Source organism: Pollicipes pollicipes, unplaced genomic scaffold (genome assembly GCF_011947565.3).
Source record: "Pollicipes pollicipes isolate AB1234 unplaced genomic scaffold, Ppol_2.1 Scaffold_4295;HRSCAF=5057_pilon_pilon_pilon, whole genome shotgun sequence".
NCBI classification, from domain to species: domain Eukaryota; kingdom Metazoa; phylum Arthropoda; class Thecostraca; order Pollicipedomorpha; family Pollicipedidae; genus Pollicipes; species Pollicipes pollicipes.
The window spans coordinates 27728462-27742356 of record NW_023596461.1 but is presented as its reverse complement, the minus strand read 5'-3'; the positions used below and the strand labels follow the sequence as shown (position 1 = coordinate 27742356).

The following is a 13895-nucleotide window of genomic DNA, read 5'->3' as shown; positions in this document are numbered from 1 at the left end:
CCTCTTTATTTTAGGTCAGCGGCCAACTCTGAGCTTTAAGAAGTTTATGGAAGATGTCTGTTGCGGTCTCTGTTATCAATATATTTGAAATGAGCACCAGAAGCTACTCCGTACAAAGAGCTCTCGAATTAGAATAGGTTGGTGTTGATTTCAGTTTGACCTTTATACCTGACCCAAGTTCAAATAAAGTTGTTGCTATTCTAGCGACTTCACAATAAATGTCCAATGATTTTGAACCAAAAGATCCGCTATTCATTTGTCTACAGCTACGCAAGGCTTGCCGCGGACACGCAGCACCGTTACGAAATTATTTTTGGTAAAAACCTTCGGGAGGAATTGACCTTCCACCCAAGCGCGTGCTAAGCGTTGATCATAAAGTAGCATACACCCGTCATAACTTTTACCGCAAAAACTGATGCTGAAAAACATACACCCGTCTTTACTTCTACAACAAAGATTCATACGGCGTCCACTTATGCGCGACACGGCTTTTGCTGCAAAGGTTATACGTGAAATTATTGCTACACGACAAGGCTTGAGCTTAAAACTTAAAACTTATACCCGTTATGATCTCTGCTACGAAAGCCTTTATAGCTTTTAGTTAAAAGCGATATTTTTCCTACTGCTAATATTTGTACGCAGCATTTATACTATACGACGCAGGCCATACTTCACGAATTACATCCGTCAGTACTTCTAACAATAGATTAAGCCTCCCATCTCCTCCCCCCCCCCCTCCTCCCCCCCCTCCCCCGAGAGCAAAGCAAACTGGTGGGAGCGAACACATGGGACCACTCGGTTGGGCGAAATCCGACCAGTGGTGCGTTCTCCATGGTGTCAATCCATTGTCGCGCAGAGGTCTTTGTAGTAGAAGTAATTTCACCTATCAGTCTTTACAGTGAAAGCAATGTCGCGCATAGGTCTTTGCAGCAGAATAATGTCGTGTATGAGTAATAACTAACAAAAGCAGCCTAAGTAGTGTCCCGTATAAGTTTTTGAAGCATAGATTTTGTCGTATAGCTCTGTCGCGTATAACTCTTCACAGCAAAAGCATTTGTGTGTATAAGTGATAACGTTTCGCAGTAGAAGCAATGACGGACATAGGTCTTTGAAGCATGAGTTTTGTCGCGTAGCGGCGGTATCGTGGACGGGGCTTGGCAGTAAAATCAACACCGCAGCATTCTTGCTGGTAGGTTGTTTCACGCAAGTTGTTCCATCACGCAAGCTTTCCTGGGCTGTCGTAAATGAAACAAAATGTGGCCTCCTTCACGAGTTAGTATCCGAACGGATCATTTCCCACCTGCGAGAAGACTGAACAACAACAGCCCAAACCGAGCTCACATCTCGTTGCGCCGTCGTGGCAGTTGCACGAAACCAACACGTTTTGACCGAGGAGAGATCGCATCAGCGAGAACACGTGTTGTGTGCAGTCGGTCTCATATTATCGAGAGCAAAGCGTAGACTCTTCCGTCTTTGAGCGGTGTTATGGGCTGATGTCAGCTCCCGACAACCGGGGAGATGAAAATTTGGCAGCCAGCTGTGTGGTGTAGATATATGAATTGTCCACAGGCCACTAAGCGATCTGCACACCGGCCGATGCGTAACTGCGTCAGAAATAGAGACGGAAAAGATCAATGCCAACGTTTTTGAAATTAGCCTCGAATGCTTCACGCAGCTATCTAAATCGAGAGAAACTGGACCTTGCAAACTGCTTAGACTCTCTGCTGACCATTTGATTGTGATCTATAGGCTATATACACCGAAGGATTTACGTTTTTATCAATGCTTTGCTCAGTTGCCAAAACTGTAGATGTAATGAACTAGTATATCAATTCGTCGGTTGAAATTGCCAGGTTTGACCAGAGGCAACGAATAGCCAGTCAATCTTCAAACGTGTGATTTGTAGACGAAGCGCGGGAGGGCTACATCGGTAAACCACTGCCCCCCACGAAAGGCGAAGTTCTCAACGCATTAATCAAAGGCACTGGTATTGGTCATGAGGTGCTAGTTATTTGGGTCTATAATGTTATATTTGGAGATGGTTTACATTATGGCGCACCATATGTGGCATATCTATACCCCCCACACACGCACAGACACACACACATATATGTATATATATATATATATATAAATATATATGTATACATATATGTATATATGTATGTATGCATATTGGGTGGAAGGCTGAGACGAGAGCTTACGATTTTGGAAAGAACAGCAGCCAATAGTGTCACGCAATATAATATATGAGTCTAAAATTAGAACAATCGTTTCATCTTAAAGCCTTATCTTATCTATCTATCTATCTAAGGCCTTAAGGCCTTATGAGAAAGCTATCTCAGCCCGCATGGGTACTTCACAGATGAGACACGGTCCTTCGTGTCGCCCAACCGTTGGTTGTAAATCGTGTCGCCCAGCTGTTGGTTTGAAATCGTGTCACCCAGCCGTTGGTTGTAAATGGTGTCGCCCAACCGTTGGTTGTAAATGGTGTCGCCCAACCGTTGGTTATAAATGGTGTCGCCCAACCGTTGGTTGTAAATCGTGCCGCCCAACCGTTGGTTGTAAATCGTGTTGCCAAGCCGTAGTTGATAACGAAAATGATTAATCACCCAAACATATAAGATTGTGTGTAAACACCGGGTTCAAAGTGTGTTTCACTTGCTAATAAGTGTCTAAAACTGCATGACGCATGAGAAGTGCCGCGCCTAGCAAATGTAGCATTTCTTGGTTCTACTCAAAGTGGAAGGTGTTTACAGCCTCTCCAGACAGTTAAGCTATGTGGACTTGATTTATTGAATTGATACCGTCTGTTTTTCTGACCTGTACGGTCAATGGTCGAGTGGAAGCGTAGGTTGTGTAGCGCACCGTGTATTTTGTTTTGATCATATATTCACAGAAAGGGATGAAATAAACTAAAAGGAAAAAGTTGAGCATGGTGCGCCTACCTTGGCTTACACCCAGGAAGGGAGACCGCATTTATGCCATAATTCCGCCTCCTGTCTCGTGCTAGGCTGGACTGGCGAGGACGCGTCGCATGCCGCTTTGTCACGACCACCCAGGGCAGGTAAGCCCTTTAAAAATACACTTCTTAGGGTTGGCCGTCTCTGAAGCAAAAACAACACTGTTTAATAAATAGCAATGTAGCCTACACGCGTTTAGTTGCCTTAGTACGGTGACCGTGTTTTTCTTTAGTGGTAATTTGCTCCCTCCCCCTACGCAACTCCTGGACAGCTTGTTCAGTACCGATACACGAGGTTTAGCTGTTATCATTGCATCGCTTAGTAAACAGGTCTCGTGAAGTTGTTTATGCATAGCACTACATCTCAACGTGAGGCCTATGAAATACCTCACTGTACTGCAAACACATTCATTCTATCCTGCATATTTGCCACACCCCTATCCAGGCGAACGACACTTCTAGCTTGATCACACGAGCGATAGCAGATAAATAATGTGAAGGTTTCCGTTCGTTCTGTTTTGTATTCGTCCTCTTTCGTGTACCGGCAAATTGAAAATATCCAATGAGTCTGCAGGTAAAAACAGCAGCTCAGGTCGTGCAGCGAGTTCTTGGCTAACACCTCCGCCTTGTAGATTACCCAACCCCGTCCCATCTTCTGTCCGTTGCCTGCCTTGTCCATCGCCACTTGAGCTCAGATAGTCACTTCGAGGACCGATATATGATCGTCTGACGCATCCCGGCTGATCGATGTGATAGCACAGGGTTTCGCTGCTGCCAGCAAGACGTACCCGTACACTCCGATCAAGACTACTGTGGCACACACATTGATGTTGTCTCGAACGAGGGCGTAGCGGCTGCATGCCGCTGGCCACGCGCGTAAAGCAGCAGGCTGCATGCCACTGGTCACATTCGCGCACCAGCGGGCTTCATGCGGCTGGCCACACACGCGAAGCGGCGTTAGCGTTGTGAAAAAGGCTTAAGTATACTTGAGGAATTATACGATATATTATGCTAATCCCGGCCTCACAAAGCGTGCGTCGCTCACAACTGGCCTCGCTGATATAGGAGCGAATGTTTATCTACCCAGCCAGGGAGCCTGTGGTGACAAAAACATGATAGTTTGGAACAGCGGAAGCATGGAGGTGTTTGCCCAGTAATTTTCTGTTTTTGAATGTCGCAATGCTACAGACATGCTCATATGTATTTAAACAGGCGCCTGTATACGTATTGATGGAGCGGGCACATCATCTTTTTCAGTTCGCCACTAACCTTTAGCTATCAACTCTGTTAACGTCCGTCAATTTAAAGATGCATGCATAGTCATTTCAAAATGGGATGTCCAGTTGCAACCAGATTTGATAAACAGATCAATATGTCGAGCTCTCCGCAAAAGTTCTTAGATAGTGTAACTTAGATAGTGTAGATAGTTCTTGTTTTTAGATAGTGTAACTTAGATGGTGTAGATAGTTCTTGTTCTCAGATAGTGTAACTTAGATAGTGTAGATAGTTCTTGTTCTTAGATAGTGCAGAGAGTTCTCGTTCTTAGATAGTGTAACCGGGCTTTGCCTTGGGGCGTTTAATTCGTAGAACTTTTTCTGTTTACTCTTGCTGAAGCTTGGGAAAGAATGACACCAGTGATCTGACATTTTTTTGTAACCGTGAGCAATGGCCAGGATACTCAGCGCTGAGAGAAGCCGAGCTCAGGTCGTGCTAGGTCAGGCCAAAGTACATCACACAGTTGGCAGCAATTTTGTGTGTTCGAGTTTGTTGAATGCGATGGTATCTCTTACAAGCCTTAGCTGACTTCTGTGCTCCATCGCAATTCATGTGGCCACAACAGCATATTTTTTCATGCCAGCTCACCCTTGGGCACGTCAAAGAGACTTAACAAATCGATCTCGTATGACAAAGTCTGTCCCCGAAATTCTTTTATTTTTGCATGCTGGTTTGGCCGCCGCACCTTGCCGATCGGGAACAGTTAGCGCATGTTCGTTGTTGGTCAAGTTAAGCCTCGGGTCACGTTTGGTCATGTTTAAACAATGTGACACAAACAAACACCGCAGACCTTTCATGCTGGAACAAGATGACTGGGATCCGCCACCAGCCGATGAATCGCACTGCTGTCAAAGGCTTACGCTGGGTCAATTAGCACTATCTGTGTGTTATATCAGATGTCATTAAAGGTCACGCCAATGACATGCACAATTTAGTGACTTCCCACCGCAGATATCACCCGTCAGACATTTCGTAAGCTGCTCACATTGTAGTTAAATTGACCCACAACGCAGATATCGTTTTCGTGTTAACGCAAAGTTACCCTTGACCTTGTGACCTAGCATGACGCTCGGGCACGCATACCTACCACAATGTACGGTGAGGGCTCACACACTTGAGACGGTAGCGAATCTATATGCTCATACAAAGGCATCTCCAGGGTGAGGCGGTCGTCGTAAGATACATGTTTCAGTTCATTTCAGACCGTATCTTAGTAATTGGTAACTTTTATGCTCCTTTCGCCGCAGTTTGTCCGGCACTTTAGGCAATGAAATAATCACACCCCTTATTTGGCGTGCTAGATGGGGTGTCCATACCAAGTAAACAGGCATATAAATCGGGGTTACTAAAATTGCCGAAAAAACGATTAGCTTTAACTTCACAGGTTCGGTCCTAACATCAATATTTTCAAGGTTATGGCAATGCTCACCATCTAAGCCGCTTAATATTTGCAAGTTCGTTGTTTTATGTCCCAGTTATAACAGCATGGGTACGACAAAAACTTTGCCAACACTTCCACTGCACGGATGTGTCATAATAATGTTGCTGTTCATACACGGCTTTTAAGACGGATCACGTTGTCCCTGAAAACTGCATAGAGCTGAGATTGATGGATGCATAGTGTGTAGAACGGGTGTAAAGCATGACAGATGTAAAGCGTGCCCTTTGTGTGTCAAGCGTGACAGACAGGTAAAATGGTGTTGGGTGAGGCCGTTCCAGTACAATGTTCTCCGCTGTTCAAAGGGAAAGGGCTGTACAGGGAGCGCTAAAGCCCTTATTCTGTATGCCGACTCTATCTAAGAATCCATCTGATAAAATATAGGGACAGAACTGTCCTTCCGCTGCCTCACTTGTAACCAGATGATGATCTAGTTGCGACATCTTTGGCTATTTCGACCCACATTTGCCATTTACAGTTGCATGTGAGCAAAGGCCAACACTTTGGTTGCAGCATTGCCAAAATATCTCATCGCGCATTTGATGGACATAGGCAATAGTCATCTTTTTGTACTTAACATAAGGACCGTGTCTGTGAGACACTTATATCATAATGATCTCCCTCTGGTGCGCTCCTAATCGAGTTTGGTGCACCTATACCTCAAGGGAAAGGTATGTTGCTCTGTAAAACCTCCGTGCGGTCGCTTTACTTAAGACACAAATGCCAGGGTCGACTTTAGACTCTAAGCTACGTTACGCGCGATGAGTGATTTTCGAGCCTACTCCCGCTGGTCACGCACTGGTTGCGATTTATCAGCCCCTCCCCTCTTTACGCCGTCTTATATATATATATATATATATATATATATATATATATATATATATATCACCCCAAAATGGCCAAGACAGCTTGACCTATAATTGTGCAACGGAAGGGGTGTACACTAAAACAACTGGCGTATTGCTTATCGTTACAGGGATTAAACGGTACCCGATTTTCAGGTTAAATAATGTTTTATCAATATTTCCGGCTTACCTGAGCGCAGCGTTGCCCAGACCAAAAACTCTCCTCGCACTACACTTTGGTTACACCCTTCAGAACCCACCTCCTGTCCATAAATGATGCGTAATATCATGTATGGACGACCCTTTATCAACACAGCATTGCAAACAAATGCAATACAATGCTACAAACTCTTGAGATTAGTACGATGCATGCATTAGTAAATACGCGTGTTTGCAAGTGCACGGCCAAAACATATTTTAACAACCGTTCGTCCTAACGAAACGATCGTGCTCTTTCCGTTCCAGGAATGCACGGCTTCCAACATCATCTCGTCGCCCTCAACCAGCCCCAGTGCCGAGCACGCGGACCGCCAGGACGCCTCCTCCCCCGCACCGAACCCTCGTGAGCCTCCCGCCGTCGCGCCGGCAGCGGCGCGCGCCGCGACGAAAGGCGACGCCCCGGCGGCCCCAGCCATCCACGCCAGCATGACCAAGAGGAGCGTCTACCACATGCCACTGAGTCTCTCACACCGCATCAACGCCTGGCGCCTATGGCCGGGCGGCAGCGGCAGCGACGCGGCGTCGTACCGCGACGCCGGTGCGCGCCTCGAGACGACCGCCGCGCTCGACGAGGCGCAGAAGCGGTCGCTGGCGTCGATGGCGCGACAGGGCGCCTTCCGGAGGTACGCGAGGTGGTGGCTGCCGACACTGGGCGGGCTGGCGTCTAGCACAGCCCCCGTGGATGGTGGGAGCGGCGACCTGGCTTCCGATGGGTCACTGGCGCCCGACAAGAGACACATCGGGTCGGTGGCGCGCACGGCTTCGTTCAGACCCTTCGGCCCCAAGCGCAGTCTTGCCTCTCTGGTGCGACAGGGCGGGCCGTTCGACGAAGGCCAGGAACAAAAGCGAGGCCTGTCATCCATTGCCAGACAGGGAGGATGGATTAAGGACGACCGGAAAGAAAGACGTGGTCTGTCATCTCTTGCCAGACAGGGGGGATGGTCTGAAGATGGACGGGAAGAAAAACGAGGCCTGTCATCCATCGCCAGGCAGGGAGGATTCTTTGGAGAGGACGACCGCGAGCAAAAGCGGGGTCTATCTTCCATCGCCAGGCAGGGAGGATTGTTCCGGGATGAGGGAGAAGACAAACGAGGATTGTCCTCCATCGCCAGACAGGGAGGACTGCTTGGGATGAGCCGTGGAGAAAAACGAGGTTTGTCCTCCATTGCCAGGCAAGGAGGATTATTCGACAACGCTCTAGACGAGAAGCGAGGCCTGTCCTCTCTCACCAGGCTGGGAGTGTATGGAGACAGCCACGACGAGGCGAAACGAGCCCTGTCCGCTATCGCCAGGCAGGGCATGTACCGCGGCAGATACCCGTCGAGAAAACGAGGTTTGTCGTCGCTCGTCAGACAGGGATCGTGGGTCGGCGAGAGGAGACAGCATAAACGGAGCCTGGCGTCAGTCATCCGACAAAGTAGCATCAGCGACGACCCGTCATGGGTGAAACGAGGTTTGGCGTCAGCTCTCAGCCATGGGTTTGTGGATAACGACATCTACGCGAAGCGAGGCTTGGCGTCAATCGCCAGGCAGCGAGGACTGAGCGACGGCGTCGACGACAAGCGAAGCCTGGCGTCCCTCGCCAGAGCAGAAGCACTCGGCGATCGCGGCGAGCGGAAGCGAAGCATCGGCTCGATCGCGCGTCAGGGCGGCTTCATCGACGGGATTGAAACTCGAGCGAGCTTCCGCCACTCGCCGGCAGAGGGTGACGACGGCGACGACGCCGAGGACGCCGAGGACGCCCGGGCGGCGCGCCTGGTTCGGCCCGGCTGGAGGGTGCCCTACGACGTTGGGCCAAGAGCGGACGCCGACGACGCGCCGCCCGAGGAGCGCCAAAAACGGTACGCGAGGAAGCCAACGCCACCGGCGACAGCCGCCGCCGGAGCAGCCGATCCTGGGCCCGACTCGCAGCTCCTGCCGCCGGCGGAGGACGCCTCCTTCCGGCTGGCAGGGGCCGCGACCTCCGAGACCCAGGAGGCGCACGGCCGTGGGAAGCGGAGCGTGGACGACGACCTGGAGTACCCGGCGCTGGGCCAGCCGCTCTGGGAGTACGGCGACGAGGCGCCCGAGCCTGTCGAGCTCTACCTGAACGGCGTCACCCCACCCGGTGAGTCGCGGCCCGGTCTGCCTGCCGATCCGTGGCTGGGTCGGCTCATCGGCCAGGGCAGTGAGGGATCGGCGGCCGCGCACCTCGGGGTCATCACACTCTCTCTGTCTTCTCGGCTCTCCTCGTGGTCCCTGTGGGCGGCGCACACTCCTAGAAGCTCATTTTCGATACGTCACCTGCTTAACAAATATCATTACGCGACACCTCGGACTATTATGGGATCATGCCTGCGCGTCATAAGGCCTTGATAAATGAAATTTGTGGATCGAAATGAGGCGGACGGAGTCCCTATCATCAACCACGAGTGTTGCCTCGCTACCTTTACAGCCGCGGGACAGTTGGCACGACCTCTTGCTGATTCCATACGAGACGTGCTGGAACAAACGTCTTACAGTTACTCACAGAGTACCTCAGGGTTCTTTGGTCAGACTGCTAACGATCAGTCTCCTCATGAAGACTTCGGAGACTTCATTCCAGCTTGTTAAAAAACTCCCCCAACCCAGAACATCTTTCGGATTTGAATCAGCGCATTGAAGAAGCCCTTCACGCACTTCAGGTGTGGTTAAAAATGAGCCTAATGACGAGGCACGCCAGTTAAGTTGTTTTTATAGCTGTTGGTGGTAAAAAACGCCAAAAATATCAGATCTAGCTCAAGCATTGGCATATTAATTCTATTTTCTACGCTTTTTGGTCAATGCATATCCTGTGCCACCATTGATCAGATGCTGACATGGAAGCGGTACATTGAGGAGGTTACGTAAGGATGCTTCGAAGCTATAAACCTCGCGGCCGGGTGCCGTCTCTCACATTTTGAATGACACACATTGCATCTTCTTACAGACGAGGTCAAATTCAAACGATCCGACGTCAAGTGCGAAATGCAGAACTTCATGTGGGGAGCAAAAGGTTCCATATGCAGATCGCGTTTCATCATGATCCGCCAAGGTTAACACACGCCCGGGTGGCCGGTTAAATACCCCTCGTTCGGGTGGGGTGGGGGTTAATTTACCACCCGGAGATCTCAGGAACTCAGAAGCCTAGAGACACCAAATTGACAGGGCATGTTAAACTGTACGTGAACTCACTTGTGTCAAGTTTCGGGGTTTGTAGATCATGAAAACCTCGAAGACTTTTTTAAGCTTCGGGCCCAAATAAGGTCAAACAAAATCAAGCTCCAGATTGATGTCCAAAGTGCCCCAGAACCTAGATACTTGCTCTAAGGAAAAGGTCATTGGTACTCATTCAAGGTTATTGACTTTGTTTGACCTTTTAGAGGTCACGATGACAAAAGTCATGCAACACTGCTTTGAGTTTTGCATTTGAATAGCGTCAAAGCTTACGCTAAGCAGTATGTTTCTAAAAACCACATGCTGATCTGAGTAATTTTGGGTCAATGATCCTGTTACCCATCCTGACCTTTAAATGTTTATAGAAGATGTATAATGCGGTTCCTGTTATCAATCAATTCAAAATCATTACCAGGTATTTGATGGCATTTGATTTCCAACGAATACCTTCCGTTACAGGCCACAAACTCCTTGGCCTGACGATATCTACTGATTTGCACTTTCATCGGCACGTTAATGACACCATCGCCAAAATCAGTAGAGCCCTTGGACCTCTCTACCCACTATTGGAACTTCTGTCTCGGCACATCTTCAAAGACATATATACGACTTACATTCTTCCTTTTTTATTATGTTGGCGTAGTATACGACGGAAGTTTGACAACCAGCGTCTCCCTTAGACTTGACAGATTAATGTAAAGAGCAGCAAGACTTGCCGGCCCGAGACGGGTATATGTGTAGACCGGAGCGGCGGGCGGCGCCTGGCCCTTGTCGGCTTACGGATCGGACGAGTGGGCGGTGGGTCGTGGGTTCCCTGGCGGCGATGACCATATCTTGTTATTGTTAGGAGAGGCGCTCAGATTTAGGCGTTCCGCTTATGCGCCAATCCACTCATCATATTATGTACTGCCTAATGTCCATAATCAGAAATAAACATCAAACATCAAACAAACCAGACAGTGTCCGATAAAGCAAGGTCTAGAGTAATAAGCAGATCGGTTTTCACCTAGCTCTGATCTTCATGCCTGACCTTAGGCTAATGAACTTTCTTTATTTAATTGTCGTCTTGCCTAATAACTTTCTCAGAGATTAGCCTCGGCGAACATTTCGTTGTATCACTTTGAACGTTGCCCCAGAATTTGTCTTCGCTTAATCCGTGGCCTGACTTTGACTCGTAGGTCAGTGACCTCACAAGGTGCATCTACATTTTTGATACCAAACGATCCGCTATTTGACTGTCTAAAGCCATTCACTATTTGGCGCGGCTACGCCGCGCTGTTCGGAAACCACTCCTGAAAAGTATTTGGGGGTCACATTGACCCCACCCGAGCGCGTATTAAAATAAGTCTCGGAAAAGTTGAAAAGAGCTGCCAGTCGGCGATGGTTCAATGCCGTTATAGCCAATATTCATTCAGATTTGAATGGATGGAAAAACGAAATGGTAGCGGTATACGTGGTCTGTAGCGAGCAGACAGCGTACGTTGCAGCGGCGCTCCACCACTCAATAGTAGTATGCGTGCCCGGCGCGTGGCCCGGCTTAACTGGCTCGGGGCCTCCCGGCGCCGGGTGGACTGACGCCACACCGCGTGCCACCAGTGAAGCGCCACCTGGGCTCCCTGGTGCGGGCCTACATGATGCCGGCCGGCTACCGCAACGGCTGGATGTCCCGCTTCGGCCGTGACGGTCCGCAGCAGCGGCCCAGCTCCAGACTCTGGTCACTCCGTGAGTATGAATCCCGCCTACCCGGGACCACGGAAAACTTCCGCGGGAGTTGTGGACGACTGTTGATAATGGCTGGGTTACCGTGTAGGCCTTTGACAAAAAAACGACTACCCGGCCCCGTGATATGCGTGCCCATTGCGCGTGAATGATGTTACTTCTGTACAGTTACCGCAGTAAAGTCGTATCTAGTGTAAGTGGGGACCATTGCAGGGCCCTGTCCCTGCTGGTATGGCGGTGACTGCACGTGCACATGAATGCTTACACAATTCCTTAATTGGAATATTACCACGTTTATTCAGTCTGCTGATTGGGCCGACATACCGGCTGAATAAATTAACGCTGCGACAGTGAGACCACATATGTTATTCCAGAAGCAGCCCTATGAAGCGATTCTAAAAAGATCCCAGAAGAGCGATTTCAGAATATACATCAGACCACATATCATGACCGGGCGACATAGTCTGCAAATAAATTTTGTTACCAATCTTAAAAAAATCTGACGCTCAAGCCCGCAGATACGTAGGCTTTCTCCCCACAAGCACAACAAAGACGCCTGGACTAGGAATTTAATATCATCACATGGTTACAACTGATGACGAAAAAGTCACACTTCCAAACAAAACTTTGCTGGGTCGATCAAAATTTGTAACACGCCTCCATCCCACACCAAGATACAGGTCTGAATCAACTCTGAATCGCGTTACTGTCACAAAACAGAAAGTTTTGTCTGCTTATCCCTTTGCATAAGTATTTTTACAGTCTTTTCTGGGTATCTTGGCATCTTATGAGTATCTTATCTTAACATCTTGACCTGATTAGATCAAAAGACCTCCACTGTCGAGCACATGGCAGTGCCGACCCGCAGAATTAATATTCCCTACGGCCCACTGTACCCGATAGCATCATAAGTATCACGTCAAGCGTTTGATAAAACTTACAAACTACATGCGACCTCATTTTGACTATTGCTATTTTACGATGGACATCCGACGATACCTGATGGAGAGAGATAAGAACGTTTAAATTCAATACGCTAAAATCTTAACCAGCATTTTGCCAGGGACATGAGCGTAAACGTGAAGAAAACAATTAGGATGGTCTAGCCTTAACACGCGCCTGGGTGGCCGGCTAGATACCCTTCGCTCTGGTGGGGGGGGAGGGGGTTGATATTTCGGGAACTAAGAAAACTAGAGACATCAAACTCACAGGGTGTGTTGACCTGTACGTGAACTCACTTAGGTCAACGTTTCAGCTGCTTAGGTCATGACCTTCGGGTCAAAAAGGTCCAACAAGGCCAAGTTCCAGGTTGGTCTCCAAAGTGCCCCAGAACATAGATAACCGTTTCTATGCAAAAGGTCACATACTCATTTAAGGTCAGTGATCTTGTTTGACCTTTTGAAGGTCAAGGTGGTACAAATAATACAATATTGCTTTGAGTTTTGTCTTTGACTAAGTGATATAGATTACGCTAGACAGCATGTTCCTAAAACAAAAGGTTGGCCTGGGTCATTTCAGGTCAATGATCTTTTCCGACCTCTAAGAGGTCTATGGATGATATATAATGCGGTTCTTGCTTTCAATATATTCGAAATGAGCACCAGAAACTATCCCATACAGCAAGCCCTAGAATAACAAAACAGATTGTCTTTTTACCTTGGTGTGACCTTCATACCTGACCCTAGGTCAATGTAATTTGCCTACGCAAGCATCTCAGAGAGGTATGGCTTCGTCTAACACTCCGTTGTTGGACCAGATTGAAGGATTCCCTAGAAATTGCCTCCGCTGAAACCATGGCCTGACTTTGACCTGCCATAGGTCAGCGACCTTACCAGGTACATATCAATTTTTGATGCCAAGCGATCTGCTTTTTAATTGTCTACAGCTACGCAAAATTGGCGCAGCTACGCCGCGCCGTTCGGAAACCATTCTGGAAAAACCTTCGGGGGGGTCAATTTGACTCCCCCACTCGAGCGCGTGTTAAGACAAGACGTATTATGCATAAGCTTGTTCCGTACAAGCAACTTAAAGACATTACCATCCTAATCTTAGGTTATATCTGAAAAAGCGCTCCCGTGATAAACCACAAGGCACGAGACAGTCGCTAAAAAATGCAAGATCACAATATCTTACTCCAGAACCTCCACCTACCAGCGGCTAGTGATTCTAAGACAAATGAAAACTGGAACCTCTTTCCCCTTATCATATCCCTGCGTTGAACACCACCAGCAGCCTGCGCTTAGGCACAATCAGAGGAGTCCGT

At 48.4% G+C, this 13895-nt stretch overlaps 1 protein-coding gene across 1 annotated transcript in view; it reads left to right on the top strand.

Annotated features, from left to right (window-relative positions):
• Positions 1-13895, top strand: part of Nplp1 (Neuropeptide-like precursor 1) — a 34203-nt gene that overhangs the window by 18803 nt on the left and 1505 nt on the right. Inside the window, exons 2-3 of the mRNA XM_037219218.1 lie at positions 6986-8846; positions 11510-11635. Coding sequence (XP_037075113.1) covers positions 7166-8846; positions 11510-11635 — 1807 coding nt within the window. The 5' untranslated portion in view covers positions 6986-7165. The remainder of the gene's footprint in view (positions 1-6985; positions 8847-11509; positions 11636-13895) is intronic.